The 22,529-nt window shown below is 43.2% G+C and overlaps 1 protein-coding gene and 3 pseudogenes across 1 annotated transcript; 1 reads left to right on the top strand and 3 right to left on the bottom strand.

Annotated features, from left to right (window-relative positions):
* Positions 1-4,401: 4,401 nt before the first annotated feature.
* On the bottom strand, positions 4,402-6,380 carry LOC104675817 (annotated as a pseudogene).
* A 468-nt stretch (positions 6,381-6,848) lies between these two features.
* LOC104675818 (protein SSX5-like) lies at positions 6,849-12,051 on the top strand. Its single transcript, XM_010380463.2, has 7 exons — positions 6,849-6,872; positions 7,009-7,132; positions 7,294-7,407; positions 8,078-8,173; positions 9,772-9,821; positions 11,471-11,606; positions 12,005-12,051. Exons 1-7 carry the CDS (start codon positions 6,849-6,851, stop codon positions 12,049-12,051), a joined length of 591 nt encoding a protein of 196 aa, XP_010378765.2.
* A 2,060-nt stretch (positions 12,052-14,111) lies between these two features.
* Positions 14,112-22,529, bottom strand: part of LOC104675365 — a 39,117-nt pseudogene continuing 30,699 nt past the window's right edge.
* LOC104675364 lies at positions 20,126-20,443 on the bottom strand (annotated as a pseudogene).

Raw genomic sequence — 22,529 nt, 5'->3', positions numbered from 1 at the left:
AAAAGTTGCCTTTTTAAACAGTTGTTTATGGTGTCTGTTGAATTAGATGACACTTTAATTTTCACCTTTAAATTTGTCAGATTCATTGTTCCCAGCCTTGGTGTAATGTCAGGAAGTGCCTATGCCAACTCAAGATGTCTTACACTGTAATATTTTCCTAAATTTTCATCTAGTTCTTTATGATTTCATGTTTTCACATTTACGTCACTGAATTTTTAGAATTTATTATTTTATGTGGTTCAAAGTAAGGATTTACTCTTTATTTTTTCAAATGGATAGACACTTGTCAAGCAATCGTTTATTATACAACCCATCATCTTTTGCCCCTGTTTGGAAATGCATGCTGAAGTTTGCATATAGATTAATCTGTTTCTTGACCTTCTATTTTATTTCACTAATAAATGTTTCCATGTGTTTTCATTTTTGATTGCTGCTGTAACAAATTTTCAATAGCTTAGACAACGCTGGGCATGGTGGCTCACGCCTGTAATCCCAGCACTTTGTGAGGCCGAGACCCATGGATCGCTTGAAGTCAGGAGTTCAAGACCAGCCTGGCCAACATGGTGAAACCCCCTCTCTACTAAAAATACAAAAATTAGCCAGGTGTGGTGGTGCACACCTGAAATTCCAGCTACTCGGGCCGCTGAGACAGGAGAATCACTTAAACCTGGGAGGCAGAGGTTGCAGTGACCCGAGATCACCCCACTGATCTCCAGTTTGGGCGACACAAGTGAGATTCCATCTCAAAAGATATTTTTGTAGCTAAGATAATTTTTGAAAAAGAAGAATGACATAGGAGGAATGGCTCTACCATATTTCAATACTTCTTGTATAGCTACAAGAATCAAGACTGTGGAGTACAGGGAGAAGAACAGACACATAGATCACTGGAACAAAATAGAGAACCTAGAAATAGCCCCACACAACAGATTTTTTACCAAGAGACAAAAAGAAGGAATGATCGTCTGCTTAACAAAAGGTGCTGGAGCAGTTTCAAAAAACAAAAAAGCAAAACAAAACAAAAAAACAAAAACCTAATCTTCATACCTTTATATATATATTTTAAAAAACTCAAGTGGATCATAGATTTAAATCTAAAATATAAAACTAAAAAAAAAAAAAAACTTTTACAAGAAAGCATAGGAGAAACATCTGAGATCTAGGGCATAGTGAACGGTTCAAAAAGCATAATCCATAAGGAAAACAAATGAATTAGATTTCACCCAATTTAAAACTTGTGCTCTGGAAGAAACCCTGTTAAAAGGATGAAAAAACAGGGTCTTGACTAGGAGAAAATGTTTGCAAACCACATATTCAAGAAAGGACTCACATCCAGAATAAATAATGGATAGGTATAGTACTCTCAAAACTCAACAGTAGGCTGGGCATGGTGGCTCACGCTTGTAATCCCAGCACTTTGAAAGGTCGAGGTGGACGGAGGGGAGATCCTTTGAGGCCAGGAGTTTGAGATCAGCCTGGGCAACATGGCAAAAACCCATTTCTACTAAAATACAAAACTTAGACAGGCGTGATGATGAGCGCCCGTAATCCCAGCTACTGGGGAGGCTGAGGCAAGAGAATCGCTTGAACCTGGGAGGCGGAGGTTGGAATGAGCCAAGATCATGCCACTGCACTCCAGCCTGGGTAACAGAGCGAGACTCTGCCTCGAAAAAAAAATTTTTTTTTAGTTAAAAAAAACCTCAATGGTAAAAAATGCAAACAAATAATCCAATTACAAAATCATGAAAAGATATGAACATACATTTTACTGAAGAGGAAACAAGGAAATAAGTACATGAAATGATATTCAGCACTAATTTGTTTCACTAGATGCAAATTAAGGCCATGATGAAGCATCACTATACACTTATTACAACAGTTAAAATAAAAGACACAGTGACAACACCAAATGGTGACAAGGATGCAGAGAAAATATCTCATTAAGTGCTGCTGGGAAGGTAAAATCTTATAGCCACTCTGGAAAGCATTTTGGTAGTTTCTTATAAAACTAAATATGCAATGACCATACAATTCAACAATTACACTTCAGAGAAATTAAAATTTATGCCCATCCAGAAACTTGTACGTAATTGTACATAGCAGCTTTACTTGTAATAGACAAAAGCTGGAAATAATCAATATGTCTTACAGTAAGTGAATGGTCGAACTGAGGTACATCCATACCATGGAATACTACTTAGTAATAAAAATGAACTATTGACTGGGCCCAGTGGCTCACATGTGTAATCCCAGCACTTTGGGAGGTCAAGGCGGGCAGATCACGACGTCAGGAATTCGAGACCAGCCTTGCCAATATGTTGAAACCCGGTCTCTATGACTAATACAAAAATCACCAGGGTGTGGTGGCACACACCTGTAGTCACAGCTACTTGGGAGGCTGAGGCAGGAAAATCACTTGAACCTGAGAGGTGGAGGTTGCAGTGAGCCGAGATCATGCCACTGCACTCCAGCCTGGGCGACAGAGTGAGACTCCATCTCAACAACAACAATGAGCTCTTGATATACAAATATTAATATCTTGGATGAATCTCCAGGGCATTATGCTGAGTGAAATAAGCCTCTAAAGTGTTACATACTATGAGATTTCATTTGTACAGCATTGTAGAAAAGATAAAATTGTAGAAATGAAAAACAGATTAGTGGTTGCCAGGGGTTAGGAATGGTGGATGGGAGGAGAGTGAGTATTACTAAAAATGAGTAGCACAAGGGATAGCATTGTGGTGATGGAAATGTTCTGTACCTTTTTTCCCCCCCAAAGGGATTCTCACTCTGTCACCTAGGCTGGAGTGCAGTGGCATGATCTCAGCTCACTACAACATCTACCTCTCAGGTTGGAGCAGTTCTCCTGTGTCAGCCTCCCATGTAGCTAGGACTACAGGCACCCACCACCTCACCCAGCTGATTTTTGTATTTTTAGTAGAGACGCGGCTTCTCCATGTTGGCCAGGCTGGTCTCAAACTTCTGACCTCAAGTGATCCACTAACCTCGCCCTCCCAAAATGCTGGAATTAGAGGCATGAACCACTGCACCTGGCCATGTTCTGTATCTTTTTTTTTTTTTTTTCTGAAATACAAGCGTTACGTTCTTAAAGAAAAGAATTTTAAACCCAGAATTTCATATCCAGCCAAACTAAGTTTCATAAGTGAAGGAGAAATAAAATCCTTTACAGATAAGCAAATGCTTAGAGATTTTGTCACCACCAGGCCTGCCTGACAAGAGACCCTGAAGGAAGCCCTAAACATGGAATGGAACAACCGGTACCAGCCATTGCAAAAACATGCCAAAATGTAAAGACCATCGAGGCTAGGAAGAAACTGCATCAACTAACGAGCAAAATAACCAGTTAATATCATAATGGCAGGATCAAGTTCACACATAACAATATTAACCTTAAATGTAAGTGGGCTAAATGCTCCAATTAAAAGACACAGACTGGCAAACTGGATAAAGAGTCAAGACCCATCAGTCTGCTGTATTCAGGAGACCCATCTCACATGCAGAGACATACATAGGCTCAAAATAAAGGGATGGAGGAAGATCTACCAAGCAAATGGAGAACAAAAAAAAGCAGGGGTTGCAATCCTAGTCTCTGATAAAACAGACTTTAAACCATCAAAGATCAAAAGAGACAAAGAAGGCCATTACATAATGGTAAAGGGATCAATTCAACAGGAAGAGCTAACTATCCTAAATATATATGCACCCAACACAGGAGCACCCAGATTCATAAAGCAAGTCCTTAGAGACTTATAAAGCGTTATTTTAAATTTAAAGAAATATTTAAAATAAACTTTTTTTTTTTAACAAATTATAATCAAGCACTTAAAACAGTTTAGGAATGTTAAACACTAATTCTTAATTGAAAATAATGACATCCGTAGAATACATCCTGGTGTTGGCCAATGTGAAGTTTACTTAATATTAGTATTTTATATATGCTTAAACATTCATCCTTCCTAAAATTCAGTGATAACAATGATTTGGCTTTATAAGGTGAAGACTTTTATGTAATTCTCTAGAGACAACATTTTCAAATAGAAAACATTTATACCAGCAAGGAAATTATAAAAACATATATAAAGTATACTGAAGGACGTGATTTAAAGTCTGTCTGTATATATAGATGCGTTTTGCCTTAGAAAGTACACATGCACATCAAAACACTTTCACTGAATATAGATGCCATTACATTCTCTTAACAAGGCAAAAGGCAGGTTCATAAACGTTGTTTTATTATATATCAACTGAAAAAAACATATATTCCACAAAAAGGTTTTGAAGACACATGGGAGTGGAATGTGCCTACATTAAGAGCCGAGCTTTTACAGGACCACTTGTCTTCAGCCGGCTCCCAGCAACCACTGAAAACAGCTGCTACCCTCAGGAAGACAAGATGGTCTTGTTAATGATTTCAATGGACTCTCGAATCTCATCCTTGATCACTAGCGGAGGCGAAACCTGATGATGTCACCATGGATTGGCTTGGCCAGATGTCCATTATCTCCAAGACATAGACACACCTTCCAAGCATCACAATCTTTGGTTTCTTTAATAATAATAGCTTTTAATAATTCCTTTCCTCGCCGGGCATGGTGGCTCATGCCTTTAATCCCAACACCTTGGGAGGCGGAGACGGGTGGATCATCTGAGATCAGGAGTTCAATATCAGCCAGGTCAACATGGTGAAACCTTGTCTCTACTAAAAATACAAAAATTACCTAGGCATACTGGCACATGCTATTAATCCCAACTACTCAGGAGGCTGAGGCAGGAGAATCACTTGAACCCAGGAGGCAGAGGTTGCTGTGAGCCAAGATCGCACCATTGCCCTCCAACCTGGGCAACCAGAGTGAACCTCTGACTCAAAAAAAAAAAAAAAATTAATTAACTAATAAAATAATTCTTATCCTCTTACGGCAGTTACAACATCAGAAGGTAGCTTCATGGGTTAATTTCTCAAGATAATGCCCATTTTTTCTGCATTTTCAGCAAGGCTTTCTTCTTCTAAAACCTCAAGGGTTGCGATGGCCACTCAGCAGCCTAGTGGATTGCCACCATATGTGGACCCATGTCCCCCTGGCTTAATGGTCAGCATTATGTCATCATCCCACAGCATCGCAGACACAGAGTATCAGCCCCCAGAAAGGGCCTTTCCAAGGTGGACTATATCAGGTCTGATATTTTCGTAATCAACAGCTAGTCATCTACCAGTTCTGGCCAATCCTATCTGTATTTCAGTAGCAATAAACAGAACCAAGCTGGGAGGATGAGATGAGATGAGAGTAAGTTAAAATTCCACAAAGCTTGCTCTTCTTACGGAAATTCAGGCGGTTTTCCTTCCTTCCTTCCTTCCCTCCTTCCTTCCTTCCTTCCTTCCTTCCTTCCTTCCTTCCTTCCTTCCTTCCTTCCTTCCTTCCTTCCTTCTTTCCTTCCTTCCTTCCTTCCTTCCTTCCTTCCTTCCTTCCTTCCTTCCTTCCTTCCTTCCTTTCTTTCTCTCTCTCTCTCTTTCTTTCTTTCTTTCTTTCTCTCTCTCTTTCTTTCTTTTTTTTTTTTCTGGCACAGCATTGCTCTGTTGCCCAGGCCGGATGGCAGTAGTGTGATCTCAGCTCAACACAACCTCTGCTTCCGGGGTTCAAATCATTGAGTGAGCCCAGGAAGTGGAGACCAGCCTGGGAAACATAACAAAAGGTAGGGTGGTGCCTGCCTGCAGTCCAGAGGCCAAGGCGGGAGGATCACTTGGGCCCAGAAGGTCGAGACCAGCCTGGACAACATAGCGAACTTGTCTCTACTAAAAAAATTAAAAATATTAGTGGGGGCAGGGTGGTGTGAACCTGTAGTCTGGAGGCCGAGGTGGGAGGACTGCTTGAGCCCAGGAACCCAGGAGGTGGATACCAGCCCGGCCAACAGAGCAAAAGCCTGCCTCTCCTGAAAAAAAAAAAAAAAAAAAAAAAGCAGGGTGGAATGGCACACACCCATAGTCCTAAGACCGAGGAGGAAGGATCGCTTGAGCCCAGGAGGTTGAGGCCAGCCTGGCCAACATAGCAAAACACAGTTTCTATTAAAAAAAAAAAATAGCGTGGGCAGGGTGGTGCATGCCTGTAGCCCTGAGGCCGGGCCGGGAGGACTGATTGAGACCAGGAGGTCGAGACCAACCTGGTCAACAGAGCAAAACCATCTCTACTGAAAAAACAAAAATAAAAATATTAGTGGGGGCAGGGTGGTGCATGCCTGTAGTCCCAAGATCGAGGCGGGAGAATTGGCCAAGGCGGATGTAACCAACACCACAATCACATCCCATAAGTAAATACCTTTTCCTCTCTCCCGGGCTACAGGTAAAGGATGGTAATTGTGCACACCATACTTAGATTCACTTTCAAAAATGTAATCATGGGTTAGAGGGCCTTGGACTGTTTTGTTAGTTCCAACAGATGTAGAAGTATGGGATTTTTCCTAGGAACCCTCTAGTAACAAGAAATTTGGGCCACGCATGGTGGCTCACACTTGTAATCCCGGCATTTTGGAGGACACAGCTAGTGGATCACTTGAACCCGGGAGTAGGAGGTTGCAGAGAGCCACGATCACGCCACTGCACCCCAGCCTGGCCAACAAAGTAAGACCCTGTCTCAAAATAAATAAATAAATAAATAAATACATAAGTAAAGCTCACTCAGATCATTCTTTCTGGGCTCAAGTGATCCTCTCACCTCCGCCTCTGGACTACAGGCGCGTGCCACCCCACCCCTGCTGCTCATTTTGTTTGCTTGTTTGTTTTTTTAGTAGAGACAGTTTCGCTATGTTGGCCAGGCTGGTCTGGACCTCCCGGGCTCATGAGATCCACCCACCTTTGCAGAGTAGTAGCCCAGGGGACAGTTTAGGGTGACCAGGTTTCTGAGGAGGGGAGGACAGAGGTACTGGGGACAAGAAGCAGGGTCTCGGGGGAGATCTGGACCCTTGGGAGCCCCCCACCCTCACTCTGTCATCACTTAGCATCCCTGGAGACAAGTCTGTGACCTTGCACTTCATTTGGTGACTCTCAGTCCATTCTGGAAGGTGGGAAGAGAGTCAGCCAGCAGCATTAAAGCCCTACTGTGTGGCGGGGGAGAAGCTAGGGAAGGTCCCCGAGGTTGTCTCAGTTAGCCATGGCATCAACCAGGACGGATTATCATCCCCACTTCCCGGATCCAGCACACAGGAAGCGGCTCCAGCTGAATGGCAGACATGCCTAGCTGAGTCACTGCCAGAATTCGTTTTTTTTTTTTTTTTTTTCCTAGACCTTTGATGATATTGCCAAATACTTCTCTAAGAAAGAGTGGGAAAAGATGAAATGCTCGGAGAGAATCATCTCTGTGTATATGAAGAGAAAGTATGAGGCCATGAATAAACTAGGTAACAGAAAGTTCTAGGCACAGACAAGTCTGGGGACACATGAGCATCCCTTTTCCTGCTTTGGCTACTTCTTAGCTGCAGAAAGTGCCCCACAATTTTTTCTGTGCAGGGAAAAACCGCAAGGCAGCTTCTGGGTGTTCAGTTCTTCTGTATCCTGTCAGGGCTGAGGACAGGGAGTGGCCACAGTGGAGCTCAGACCTGGATCCTGCACATTTCTCTCCCGTGGGTGTCTGTTCTGATGAGCCCAACTGTCTCTGTGGCGTCCTGGCACCCTGCCACTGACTGTACCTTCTTTCTTTCAGCTTGTCTCTCTCTCCCTTTTTTTTTTTTTTTTTTTTTTTTTTTAGTCAGAGTCTCAGTCTGTCACCTAGGCTAGAGTGTAGTACTGCAATCATAGCTCACTGTAGCCTCGAACTCCTGGGCTCAAACAATCTTCCTGCCCAGCCTCTGGAGCAGCTGAGGGTACAGGCACGTGCCACCATGCCCAACTTATATTATTTTATGTTTTGTAGATACAGGGGTCTCTCTATGTTGCCCAGGCTCGTCTTGAGCTCCTGGCCTCAACTTTTCCTCCATCCTCAGCTTCCCAAAGTGCTGGTACAACAGACATGAGCCACCATGCCAGACCTAAGCTTGTCTCTTAAAGAATAAACATTTTGCTTCTTTCTAGGTTTCAAGGTCACCCTCCCACCTTTCGTGCGTAATAAACGGGCCGCAGACTTCCAGGGGAATGATTTTGATAATGACCGTAACCGCAGGAATCAGGGTGAGGAGATGGGAAGGGGCTGGAAAGGGTCTCCTTAAGTCCAACTGCTTTTCAGCTCAGCTACCTGGGAAAGATCCTCAGGCATTTGTTCCCTCATACACATAAGTGCTGAGTGAAAAAAAAAATGCATACAGAACGTTAACTACAGAGGCCATTCATATAAAAATTTAAAACATGCAAAAGAAGAATGTATATTTTTATGGATAATAAGTAAATGGTAAATGTATAAAAACACGAATGCAAATAAAATGCCATCAAATTGAGAAGAATGGCTGTAAGTGGAGAAGGAGGGAGGATAGGGACAGATGAGTACTGCACAGACAGCTTCAGCCGTGACTTGCTGATAGTGTGTTTTGTTTATTTGTTTATTTTTTCTCTCTCTCTTTTTGTGATGGAGTTTCACTCTTGTTGCCCAGGCTGGAGTACAATAGCATAATCTCAGCTCACTGCAACCTTCAACTCCTGGGTTCAAGGGATTCTCCTGCACCTGCCTCCCGAGCAGCTGGAATTACAGGCACCTGCACCTACACCCAGCTAATTTTGGTATTTTTGGTAGAGATGGGTTTCACCATGTTGGCCAGACTGGTCTCAAATTTCCTGACCTCAGGTGATCCACCTGCCTCAGCCTCCCAAAGAGTTGAGTTTACAAGCGTGAGTTACCACTCCTGGTGTGTTTATAGAATTTCTAATATTCTGAAAAAATAAATCAGATCTAACATAGCAGTGGGATAATGTTGAGATCCAACCGGACTCAATAGTATTCCACATACTTTGCTGTGTGTTTGAAATATTTCTTTTTTAAAGGGCGTATTGTTCTTGCTAAGCACTGTTAATGAACCAAAGGACAGTTAAGAAAACGTTACAAGTGAAAACTTAAAAAAAAACTTTAAATCGCAGATCCGCAAAAAACTTCCAGAGTTCGTTTCATTAACAGAATGTCCGTATTGGATAAGTATCTTATGAAGAGGATGATGAGCACATTATGTAATAAAGATCGCTGTTTCACTGTATTTTATCAAAACCAAATAGCCTTCTCATTCCCAAAAAACCCTGAATCTCCATGACGAGCTTGGAAGAGAGTTTGAAACACTGAAACAGTGAATCTAGTGCTTGAGTATCTGCCAAGTTTTTGACATTAAAGGAGTGTTTTTATACTGAAAATATTTCAGAGCCACTGGACTAAATCATCCATGGTTCATCACACATTTAACAGCTTAATTCACATACTATAAGATTCACCCATTTCAAGTGTACTATGATTTTTAGTTGTTGCACATCTTGGGTGGATACAGTTCAGATTCCCAACCAATCAATTTAATTATTTGGGAAAACGTAAAAGATACGTAATGAAATAAGATGAGACTGTGATGGGGTTTAGTCCCCATTTGATAAACTATGAGATGGAAAATTCTGAACTGATGCCACAGATAAGGGAACCAACCATGACTAAACGTAATTCAGAAGCAAATCTCAAATAACTCCTCAACATTGAGTGAACTCATAACCCTCTGCTGCAGAATGCCCTCATGCGACAGAAGTCTCTCTAGAGTTTGGAAATCTTTACCAACCAAGAAAAATTCTGATGTATTCTCTTTCAGTTGAACGTCCTCAGATGAGTTTCGGCAGGCTCCAGGGAATCTTCCCGAAGGTGAGTATCTCTCAAATCCAAAGGACCAGAGAACCCTTGTCCCTTCACGGATGCGAACATTGGTAAGAGTGGGAGAATATCAAAAATACACTCACTGCCTCCTTCTCCCTATGTCTGTCACAAAACCTGATGTAGCACCAATGGCTTAATAATACTAAGAGTTGTGATCCTTAATACTTCTTTTGTTTTCATAGTGATGCCAGATATTCTAAACGGTTTACATGGATTAATTTATTTAATACTTAAGAAGACCTATATGACGATGTTTCTATTATTATCTCCAAATAATAACGAGTCACACACTTCAGTTTTCATCCATATAAAAGCCATGTGACTTGGCGCAAATCTTCTAAGTTCTCTGAACTCCAGATTCCTGGTCCGTGAAATGGAAGTAAAGAATCATAGTTCATGTTATAGATCCTAGCTATCAGCAGCATAATAATAAAATGAGGCTATCGTGGAACAGAGATGTTAAAGAATGTTCCTGGGGCACAGTGGCAGGGGTAGTCTAATCCAGAGCTCCAAGCCATTTAAAGCTCATTCACATTTGCATTTGTTTATGAAGTTCAGATGTTGGTCACTAGGGCTTTACCCCACAGGGCCTGCTGGTGCTTCTGTTGAGACACCCACTCTCACAACAGGAAGGACCAGCTGGCCTCTGCTCTGTCACCGGGGCCACTCGCATCGCTTAGGAATCCTTTGACTCTTGGCCCCTCCCTCCTTCGAGCTCCATGAAGGCCTTGCCTACACCTGGGGCATCCCGGAAGCCCCAGTCCCAGCCCAGGGGATCCCTCAGAGGCCCCTGAATGAGTGATCCCACAAGTGCAGATTCAACTCTGGTTTAGAGGGTAAAGGGATCTGGGAGTTGGGTTGCCATTGTGGAGACCGAATTCAAAGAAGGATCATGAAAAGTATTAGATTTTTATTATCACTACATTTAAACAGTGTTTGCAAGCTCAGAGAGGACATTCCTTTAGCCTGTTTTACATGTATTTTTCACTATTTCATAAGTGAACAAGCTGTATAAATGTAGCTTAACAATGTTGGTCAGTGACACAGCCCAGTAAAACCAGAATTGGTATGGGTACCAACTCAATTAATTCTGCATTCAATGTTGGTGCCTTGGTAGGGTGGTATGCCATATCCAACTGCTTTCTTTGCTGCTTAGTTTTAGCAAACCATTTCTTTCTCTCTCCTTTCCCTGTATTCATCTCCCCACAACATCTTTCCCAGCAGTGTTTTGTCCCCTATGTTTTCACATTTACTCTCTCAGCAGCTGTCTACAAGCTTATATGGGATCCCTTGTATTTTATAGAAGGTCTTCCTTCTGTAGACCTTGTGAATTCTTATGCTATTCTCCAAACCTTCTGTGTAACAAACTCTCAATTACATGGAGGTTTCTCCTGTTTGCAAGAATGTCAGTCTTAAGAGAGTGTGAAGGTAACCATTCTAGCCCTGGAAACCCCATTCATTTAGGCCACTCCTTTCCCTTCTAACTTCCCAGGTTTCTCCTAATTTAGGCATGTGTAACTCTCCCAGCATTGTCGAGAACTTTGATTAAGGTAATGCATGTGAAGATGCTTTGTAAGCTCTAAAGCACTATAGAAATGTGACTGATACTGTTTATCTGTGACGTTCACATTATAAAGATCATGCACAATAAGCCAGCAGAGGAAGGCAAGGATTCGAAGGGAGTGTCAGAAGCATCTGGCCCACAAAACGATGGGAAACAGCTGTGCCCCCCGGGAAAAGCAAATACCTCTGAGAAGATTAACAAGAAATCTAGCAAGAGGAAACAATTCGGGAACAACCACAGTGGCTTCCCTGGCTATGTTCAGGTATGTGGACTGGGTGTGTGGCATGGATCCCAGACAAGCCTGGGTCCAGGCTGGGCTGAGGAGCTTGCCCAGCTCCAGATGAGATGTTAGAGATGACTTCCAGAGACACAGACTGGAGTTTTCATCCATATAAAAAACCATGTGACTTGGGGCAAGTCTTCCAAATTTTCTCAGCTCCAGTTTCCTAGTCCATAAAACGGAAATAAAGAATCATAGTTCATAAATCGTTTGGAGGCATTAAATTTAATCCCGAAGTCCTGATGACATGAAAGGTGCTCAAGCATTTCTATCTGTGATGACCTGGGATCATATCATACTCAACTCAATGCCTGATACCCAATACAGGTGTACTTCAGAGATATTGCAGGTTCGGTTCCAAAACACTGCAATAAAGTGAGTCACACACATTTTGTGTGTGTGTGTTTTGCAGTGCATAAAAACATTATGTTTACACTATACTGTAGTCTTCTAAGTGTGCAATAGCATTATGTCTAAAAATGTACCTGCCTTAATTTTAAAATAATTAATTGTTTAAAATGCTAACAATCTTCTGAGCCTTCAGTGAGTCACATTCTTTTTGCTGGTGGAGGGTCTTGTCTCGGTGTTGATGGCTGCTGGCTGATCAAGGTGGTGATTGTTGAAGGGTGGAGTGGCTGTGGCAGCTTCATAAAAGAAGACAATGAAATTTGCGACATTGATTAGCTCTCCCTTTCATGAAGCATATCTCTGTAGTATGTGATGCTATTGGATAGCATTTTACCCACAGTAGAACTTCTTTCAAAGTTGGAGTGGATCCTCTCTAGCTATGAAAGTCCTAGATGGCATCTTCTTCCAATAGAAGGCTATTTTATCCATACTGAAAATCTGTTGCTTAGTGTAGCCACCTTCAACAGTGATCTTAGCTAGATCTTCTGGATAAGTTGCTTCAGCTTCTCCATCAGGGTTTGCTGCTTCTCCTTGCACTTTTATGTTATGGAGATGGCTTCCTTCCGTAAACCTCACGAATCACCCTCTGCTAGCTTCACACATTTCTCCTGCAGCTTCTTCACCTCTCTCAGCTTTCATGGACTTGAAGAGGGTTCTGGTCTTGCTTTGAATTAGACTTTGGCTTAAGGGAATGTTGTGGCTGGGTTTATGTTCTATCCTGACCACCCAAACTTTCTCTATTTGAGCAATAAGGCTGTTTTGCTTTCTTGTTCGTGTGTTCACTGGAGTATTAGTATTATTATTTCCTTCAAGAACTTTACCTTTGCATTATATACTATTATTTCCTTCAAGAACTTTTCCTTTGCATTCACAGCTTGGCTGTTTGGTGCAAGAGGCCGAGCTTTCAGCCCGTCTTGGCTTTCAGCATGCTTTCTCTCTAAGCTTAGCCATTTGTAGCTTCTGATTTAAAGTGAGAGACATGCAACTCTTCCTTTCATTTGAACACTTAGTGGCCATTGTAGGGTTCTTAATCGTCCTAATTTCAGTGTTACTGTGTCTCAGGATATAGGGAGGCCCAAGAAAAGGAAGAGAGATGGAGAGCAGCTCATCGGTGGAGCAGTCAGAACACACATAACATTCATCCATTAAGTTTATCATCTTCTATAGGTGCAGTTCCTGCTACCCCCAAAATAATTACACAAGCCCCCCCCACCCTGTTTCCTGTTCAGCATGTACTCCCCTCATCCGATTCCCCTCTATCAGTCACTGACAGTTAATAAATACTTGCAAACGTCCCTCAGTTGTTTGCTCCTGTCATTGTGCACACAGCTCTGTGCACATGTGTGAATATTTCTTTAGGATAGATTCTTAGAAGTGCAATTCTGCATCAAAGGAGTCATTTATTTAACAAAAACGTAATGAGTGCATACTTTTGCTGAGCGCTGTTCTAGGTGCTGGAGAGACATCAGGGAACAAGGCAGACAGATGTTCCTGACCACCATTCTAGAGGAGGATGTTTTCAGTTGTTGGCTGGCTTTCTTTCTTTCTTTCTTTCTTTTTCTTTCTTTCTTTCTTTCTTTCTTTCTTTCTTTCTTTCTTTCTCTCTCTCTTTCTTTCTTTCGTTCATTCTTTCGTTCTTTCTTTCCTTCAGTCTCTCTCTCTCTCTCGCTATCACTCTCTCCCTTTCTTTCTTTCTTTGCGCCTTTCTTTCATTCTTTTGACAGGGTCTTGCTCTGTCCAGGCTGGAATGGAGGGGGGTGATCATACCTCAATGTAGCCTTGAACTACTCGGCTCAAGCAATCCTCCCACCTCAGCCTCCAGAGTCGCTGTGACTACAGGCACGCACCATCGTGCCCCACTAATTATTTTAGGTTTTGTCTAGAGAATGTTGCTGTATTACCCAGGCTGGTCTTGAACTCCTGGGCTCAAGTGATCCTCCCACCTTCATCTCCTAAAGTGCTGGGATTACAGGCATTAGTCTCCTTGCCTGGCCTCCAGTTTTTATTATGATAGAGACTATACACTTCAGTCTTGGAGCAGGATTCTGCAGCAGGTGGTTGGGCATCGTGATCTTTGCTCTCTGAACAATTTTCAAGTTCTAGGGCTGGGACGGTCCTTTTGGAAGTACGTGGGAGGAGACACAGATGAAATCGTCATCTGGGGAATGTGGAGGAATGAGAAAGATGCGTGCACGGTAGACCCTATAATGGACAGGGAATAGAAGAGTTGACTTAGTCTCCATGCAGGGGAGAAACGGTGGGAACGTCCCCTGGACAGAAGCATGAGACTGCCCATCAAGGGTCTCACCAAGGGCCTGGGGGCTGGGGTGGGGACGATGATTTGGAAATGGGACAGTTCTTTCTCACAGGTACCACTGCACGGTGCAGAGGGGAAACAGTTGTGGGGAAGGGTTAGAACAAACCATTGTGTGCGAATGGAGACATTAAGGTTCCATTCACACACAACGGACTTGAAACACCAGACCCGGGTGGAGGCAGGATTGGAGCTGTTTTTACCGTTTGTGGCCCATTACCTTGGCCTCCTGGTTCTCCCCGGCCTTGGAAGGAGGACACTATCATCATTATGCCTATATGATAGATGAGAGACGGAGTCTCAGACAGACGGTAGGCGTCTTGTCACAGGTCCTACAGCTGGCAGGTGCAGGAGGGGCTGAGTTTGGAGCTCACTGACTTCAGAAACATTAAGGAGGACAAATGTGTGTGATGGAGGGAGGGAGAATTGAACAAGCCCCGGGTTCTGTCCCAAGTCACAAGGTAAAGGCTGTGGGTTCATTTTCTCAAGATAAGGAGCCCTAGGAGAGAGAAAGTGCAGGGAGGGAGAGGCAATCGTGGTCACAGTGGGGACAGTGGGAGACAGAGATATGCAGGGTGGGCTGAAGAGGGGCAGGCAAAGAAACAGGGGAGACCCAAGGCCAATGTGGGCTTCCCCTGCATTTTGGCACAAGTCTCAATCTGTTTTATTCTCCAAAAGAAAACTGACAGGCTGGGTGTGGTAGCTCACGCCTGTAATCTCAGCACTTTGGTAGGCTAAGGCGGGTGTATCCCCTTAGGACAGGAGTTCAAGACCAGCCTGGCCAAGACGGTGAAATCCCATCTCTCTATATATATATTAGCCAGGCATTGGAGGTGCATGCCTGTAGTCTCAGCTAATAGGGCAGCTGAGGCAGGAGGATCACTTGAATCCAAAGGTGGAGATTGCAGTGAGTCGAGATTGTGCCACTGCACTCCAGCCTGGGTGACAGAAATTCTATCTCAATAAATAAATAAATAAGAAAGAAAGAGAAAAAGAAAATTCACTTCACAGGCAATAGATAGTTATAAAGTGATACTTTATGGAAGATTTCATAGGGGAGACTGATGGAAATAAAGGAAGTATAAATTTTACAGAGCTGAGCAGTTCACTGCAGAAATCAATAGAATTGCCTTTTTCTCCAAAAATTTTACCCCTAAGCTCTTCCACTACTGGTTCTTTTAGTCCTTCCTTCTATTCCAAATCCTCAAATTGTCCATTTCCTTATTGGGATAATTTTCCTCTGCCCAGATCTGGGTCCTCCACAACACTTAACACTGTCTTCGGTGTTTGGCCATTGTTTTAGCTCCGGTTCCCAAGGAAACAGGCTTTGGGCCACACAGGACACCTCCAGACAGACTATACTGAGAAACCATGCCTGGAACAGTGCATGGGGGAGGAGAAGAGAGGCAATTTACATACCTGGCTCTCACTCTTGGTTCCTTTTCTTATTGCTCAAAATTTACCCCACAGGCACGAGCTCCCCTACACTTCTAGATTGCATCACCTGCCCCTTTGACAGCTGTCTGGGAAGCCAGATCCCACACTTTGAAGTGTAGTGTTTCATACAATCCAAAAGTGGGAGCAGAGGCCAGGCGTGGTGGCTCACGCCTGTAATCCTAGAACTTTGAGAGGCTGAGGCAGGCGGATCATGAGGTCAGGAGTTCAAGACCAGCCTGGCCAGCATGGTGAAACCCCATCTCTATCAACAATACAAAAATTAGCTGGGCATGGTGGTGCATGCCTGTAATCCCAGCTACTCGGGAGGCTGAGGCAAGAGAATCACTTGACCCCGGGAGGCAGAGGTTGCAGTGAGCTGAGATCGCACCACTGCACTTCAGCCTGGGTGACAGCAAGACTCCATCTAAAAAACAAACAAATAAACAAAAGTGGTAGCGGAAGTCAGAAAATCCAGGTATGTAGCTATTTTGCCTGGTTGTACAGGAGCAGCCAAGGGTGAAAATTGAATACTCCCGTAATTGGAGTAGCCATCTGTGCTAATTAATTGCCTTTATCTGAAAGAAAAAATAAAACTCACATCTCTATGACAACTGGGTGCTTACAGCTTGGAGCAAGGCACCTAGGCTAAACTCCCCTGCTGACAGGGAGACAAGGACATCATCTTCCTCGATGTTCACATTTCAAAGAGACTGCTTCAATGCCCTGAAGAAAGACATTTCTAGGGGCTGGGCATGGTGGCTCACACCTGTAATCCCAACACTTTGGGAGGCTGAGGCTGGAGGATCACTTGAGGCCTGGAGTTCAAGTTCAAGACATTCCTGGGTTCTAGGGTGGCCAGAGGCTTAGAGATCAAAGGAAGAATTTACAAATACAAATTTTCTCAAGGAAATGCTCTAAGGAAAGTGAAATGGGGAAAGGTCTCTTCTTTCCTTTTGGCAACAGGAAAAACTCAATTTTATGTTTAGTTACCCTTACAATTTCCCCCTTTCGTTATTCTTTTATAGTAACACTACAATTTTCCAATTATCTCCACTGCTGCTTCTGTCTTTCTCTGGGTAGTTTACAGCCGCCTAGATATCCAACAAGTCCATAGTAAGATTCAAAGCTAAGCAATTATCAGGATTATAATAGAATGACTCTTTTTCTTTTTTTGGGGGGACGGAGTTCAGCTCTTGTTGCCTAGGTTGGGGTGCAATGGTGCAATGTTGGCTCACTGCAACCTCTGTCTCCCGAGTTCAAGCTGCTCTCCTGCCTCAGCCTCCCGAGTAACTGGGATTACAGGCATGGGCCACCACGCCCAGCTAATTTTGTATTTTTAGTAGAGATGGGGTTTCACCATGTTAGCCAGGCTGGTCTTGAAATCCTCACCCAAGGTGATCAGCCCACCTCGGCCTCCCAAAGTGTTAGGATTACAGACATGAGCCACCGTGCCCTGCCTAGAAAGAATTTTTAAATTCAGTATAAAGCTCACCTTGTCGGAGTGGGGGGAACTTTAAACACATCATACTGGTTAATTGTGTCAAAGTCAAAATAAATTATAGAGACAAATCCCTGAATCAAATGCTCTATTTGGGAATCATAAAATTGCAATTCAGGGCATACACACGGACTAGGGTGGTCTTCAGTATGTCCAACCAACAAAGAGAAGTTGGAAGTTTTATTAGAAAGAAAAATGTTACATATTGTTCTGAAATGAGACTCATTGGCCCTGGAGAAGCTGGTTCATTCGCACAATCAGCTTTCAGGTTCCCTCTTTTGATGAACATCTTTCTTTGAAAACCTCACTGATCAGCCATCTTAAAGTGAGGCTTCATTGTTACTCCATGCCAGGATGGACCTGGGCCGGTTGTCTATGTCCCATGTCAAGGGAAAGGTAAGGGAGTCTATATCAGGGACGTGAGCCACACTTGAACAAAAAAGAGGTCAGAAGGAAAAAAAAAAATTCAGGCAGGTTTGTCTGGAGTTCAGCAACAAGTTCCATCTTATTAGTCCCACCTGTATTAGCAATCATCTTGAAGCACCGGGCCAACATAATTTGTTGGCGGAACTGGCTTAACAAATATTAGACCGACAAAAGAATGGAGCTCAGAGATCATAATACAAAACTACTTAGCAATCATTTTATTTTGTATTATTGAGATGGAATCTTGCTCTGTCGCCCAGGTTGGAGTGCAGTGGCACGATCCCGGCTCACTACAACCTCCACCTCCTGGGTTCACATGATTCTACTGCCTCATCCTCCCTAGTAGCTGGGAGGACAGGTGCCCACCACCACTCCATGCTAATTTTTGTATTTTCAGTAGAGACAGGATTTTACCACATTGACGCTAACTGCAACCTTCACCTCCTGGGTTCAAGCAATTCTCCTGTCTCAGCCTCCTGAGTAGCTGGGATTACAGGTGTCCATCACCACATCCGGCTATTTTTTTTTTTTTGTATTTTTTGTAGAGACCAGGTTTCACCATGCTGGCCAGGCTCATCTCGAACTCCTGACCTCAGGTGATCTGCTTGCCTCGGCCTCCCAAAGTGCTGGGATTATAGGCGTGAGCCACCATACCCGGTTCATCCTAGATTTTTAGATAAACCCAACCGTCAACCAGAAAAATTTTAAATCTACCTATACACTGGAAGCCCCTGCTTCGAGTTGTCCTGCCTTTCTGGACCAAACCAATGTATTTCTTAAATGTGCTGGATTGAGTCTCCATAATATCTATAACACCAAGCTGCACCCCGACCTCCTTGGGCAACTCAGAACCTCCTGAGGCCGCGTCATGGGCCATGGTCACTCCTATTTGGCCCAGAATAAATCTCTTCAAATGTTTTCCAGAGTTTGACTCATTTCATCAGCAGACTTCAGGAACAGAGCTGTTTCTGTTTTTAGTAATTTTATGGGAAAAAGTTGAATCTAGTCTATTCTATATGTAGATAACAAGAACTTGGCCAGGCGCAGTGGCTCATGCCTGTAATCCCAGTACTTTGGGAGGCTGAGGTGAGTGGATCACAAGGTCAAGAGATCAAGACCATCCTGTCCAACATGGTGAAACCCCATTTCTACTAAAAATACAAAAATTAGCTGGGCGTGGTGGTGTGCACCTGTAGTCTTAGCTACTCTGGAGGCGGAGGCAGGAGAATCACTTCAACAGGGGAGGTGCAGGTTGCAGTGAGCCAAGATCGCGCCACTGCACTCCAGCCTGGTGACAGAGTGAGATTCCCTCTCAAATACAAACAAACACAAAACCAAGACCGTGAAACAACACAGAGAGCTACAATCTAATAACTGGTCTGTTAGAACTTTTCTTTAGCAACATAATTTTTCTCTATACATTGATCACTTTAGGAATCTCAGATTTAAAAACCTCTTGAGGATAGAAAGTCAAACCAAGGCAGACTTCAGATTTCACCTACATTCTTAAGATTCCTGGGCCTGTCAGAAAGTGACCGTTTTTATTTACTCACTGTAAAGCTAAAAACACTTGAAGTGAGCCATTCCATGCATTTTGATGAAAGACTTGGTAATATAACCAATCATTTATTATTATTTTTTTTCTTTTTGAGACAGGGTCTTGCTCTGTCGCCCAGGCTGGTGAGCAGTGGCAAGATCTCAGCTCACTGCAGCCTGCACCTCCTGGGTTCAACCAATTCTCCTGCCTCGGCTTCCTGAGTAGCCAAGATTACAGGTCTGTGCCACCACGTCTGGCTAAATTTTTTTGTATTTTTAGTAGATATGTGGTTTCGCCATGTTGGCCAGGCTGGTCTCAAACTCCTCACCTCAGGTGATCCACCCTCCTCAGCCACATAAAGGACTGGGATTACAGGCTCAAGCCACTGCGCCCAGACCTATAACCAATGTTTTCAGTTGTATCCCTCTATAAAGACAGAGCAGAGGTGTTTTTTGTTTGTTTGTTTGTTTTTGTTCTTGTTCTTTGTGCTTAAAAAATAAAGTGGGCCAGCTTCAATGCCTCACGCCTGTATTCCCAGAATTTGGGAGGCCACTTGAGCCCAGGAGTTCAGGACCAGCCTGGCCAACATAATGAGACCCCCATCTCAAAAAACAAAAAACAAAAAACAAACAAACAAACAAAGAAAAAAACAAAGGAAAAGAGAAGAGAAAAGAAGAGAAGAGAAGTATAGTTTTATTACTACCTGCATGCAGGGCCTGCCTGAGGTGGTAGGTGTGCTGGGCCCAGGGGATGTGTGGGCTGTGAGGAGATGGTGATGGCGAGGCTGGAAGGAAATGGGGTGGCTTGGAAACCAGGCCCAGGGGATCCTCAGACCCCCTTCTTGGAATGGGCAGCATTGAGAAAAGAGTCATGGGAAGCCACAGTCATGCCATCCATCAGATGCAGAAATTCTTGGAAATCTAGTTGCCCATCACTAGTGAGGTCCAGTTTCTTCATCATGTGGTCAAAGACACTGGGGTCCTTCTGGTTCTTTGTGAAGGCATCCAGTTCTGTATTCATGAAGCTTGGGAACTCCATCTTGGGCTGATTGCTGTTGTAACTATCCTTTCAAGCCTACTTCTGGAAAATAGCAATCAGGGACTTGATGCACTGCTCTGTCTCTGTAGGGCTGGAGATTTTCGCCATGTTGGAGTTGACTGAGGCATCAAGAGCAGGTTTTTACTGGACCTGTGTAAATAACCATATTGCCATAAGAATGTTTACAAATAGTTTTTGAATTCTGGAGGAATTGAGTAGAAAGAAAAACTGAACACTTCCATCTTAGTTTACAAAAGTATACTTTATCAAATTGTTGTAAACTACAGATAGTTTAACAGATAAAATTTTCTCTTTTTTTTTTTCATCGTTTTGAGAAAGGGTTGTGCTCTGTTGCACAGGTTGGAGTGTAGTGGTGCAAACACGGCTCCCTGCAATCTCTGCCTCCTGGCTCAACTGATCATCCCACCTCGGCCTCCCAAGTAGCTGGGACCACAGGCATGCGCTACCATGCCCAGCTAAGTTTTGTATTTTTTTGTAGAGACAGGGTTTTGCCATGTTGCCCAGAGTGGTCTTGAACTTCTAGACTCAAGCGATCCTCCCATCTTGGCCTTCCAAAGTGAGCCACCACATTCCACCAGAAAATATTCTTATATGTGGAAAACAAAACATTTAAGTAAAAAACAAAGTTTTTATTTTCTTAATTTTTTTTTTTTTTTAGAAACGGGTCGCCTATGTTTGCCAGGTTGGTCTTGAACTCCTGCACTCAAGGGATCCTCCTGTCTTAGCCTCCCAAAGTGCTGGGATTACAGGTGTGAGCCACTGCTCCCAGCCCAAGACCAAATAAAGTTTTAAATAAAGGTCAAAAATACATTAGCTTTATCAGTTATTTAGCCTCATGTAATTAATTTTTGTTCTGCTTGATCTTGTTGATCAGTTGCATGAACCCATCAGTTTCTGTTCGAGTTTTGAAAAAAAATTATTTAGTTCATTGATCTGAAATTTATTAGAAATCTATATTCAACAGTAATTGTTAGAATCTTTTTTATGACTCTGATTCTATATGCCTTTAGAGAAGAATCAGCACTGTAGGTGAAAAAAAACAGAATGATGATGATTGGTTCAAGCCAGGGATCCCAGCACTTTGGGAGGCCGAGGCAGGCGGATGACTTGAGGCCAGGAATTCAAGACCAGCCTGAGCAACATGGTAAAACCTCTTCTCTATTAAAAGGACAAAACATTAGCTGTGCGTGGTGGCCTGCGCCTGTGATTCCAGGTATTCTGAGTAATGAGAATTGCTTGAACCCAGAAGACAGAGGTTGCGGTGAGCCGAGATCACGCCGTTGCACTCCAGCCTGGGTGAAAGAGAGACTCCGTCTCAAAAGAAAAACAAAACAAAACAAAACCCTAGGCTCAACAGAAAGGAATGCCTGGGTTAAGATAAAGGATTGTGGAGACACAAGTTCATATAAGCAGAGGAAGCCTTCAGGTTCTAGGCTTCAGAGAGAATAGGTTGTAACATGTTTCTTGTCAGACTTCAAGTCTGTGTTGATGTTGATGTCAGAGAGGTATAATAAGGCATGTCTGACCCCCGTTTCCTGTCGTGGCCTGAGACCATTTCTCAGGTTAAATTTTAAAAGAGCCCTGGCTGAGGAGGAAGTCCATTCAGATGGTTGCGGGGTAGCGGGGGTTAGGATTTTATTATTGATTTACAAGTCCTATACGATAAAAGTGCATAAATTTTAAAGAACAAGTCTCATGCCTGGTGTATGGACCACACAAAAAGTTCACCAAAGTGTCCAATGCCATAACCAGAGACATTCGAACGACAAATCAGCCTGAGGAGATGATATTTCCACACTGTAGACAGCTTTTCCCAAGACGTCAGAATGAGTCTTCATATCATGAGACTCTTACCCGCTTAACGTCTACATGTTTCACTTGACAGAATCTGACCCCCAAATCCTTTCCTTCACCTAGTGGTCCCTTTTATAGAGTTGGCACTCTGCTTTAATTCAACCCAGTCCCAAAATGCTACACAAAGACTACAAGAGGCCTCATTCAGTTCCTCCATAGTCTTTTGACTTGTTTAGCTGTTGGCCCTTAGGCTTGCGATCTTGGTTCAAAACCATTGTACAAACTAAATTTATTGTACTATTGCTAATTACAGCTGGGTGCAGTGGCTCATTCCTGTAATCCCAGCACTTTGGGATGCCAAGGTGGGCAGATCACTTGA

This window comes from Rhinopithecus roxellana, chromosome 7 (genome assembly GCF_007565055.1).
Source record: "Rhinopithecus roxellana isolate Shanxi Qingling chromosome 7, ASM756505v1, whole genome shotgun sequence".
Lineage (NCBI taxonomy): Eukaryota > Metazoa > Chordata > Mammalia > Primates > Cercopithecidae > Rhinopithecus > Rhinopithecus roxellana.
This window is presented reverse-complemented; position numbering and strand designations above follow the sequence as displayed.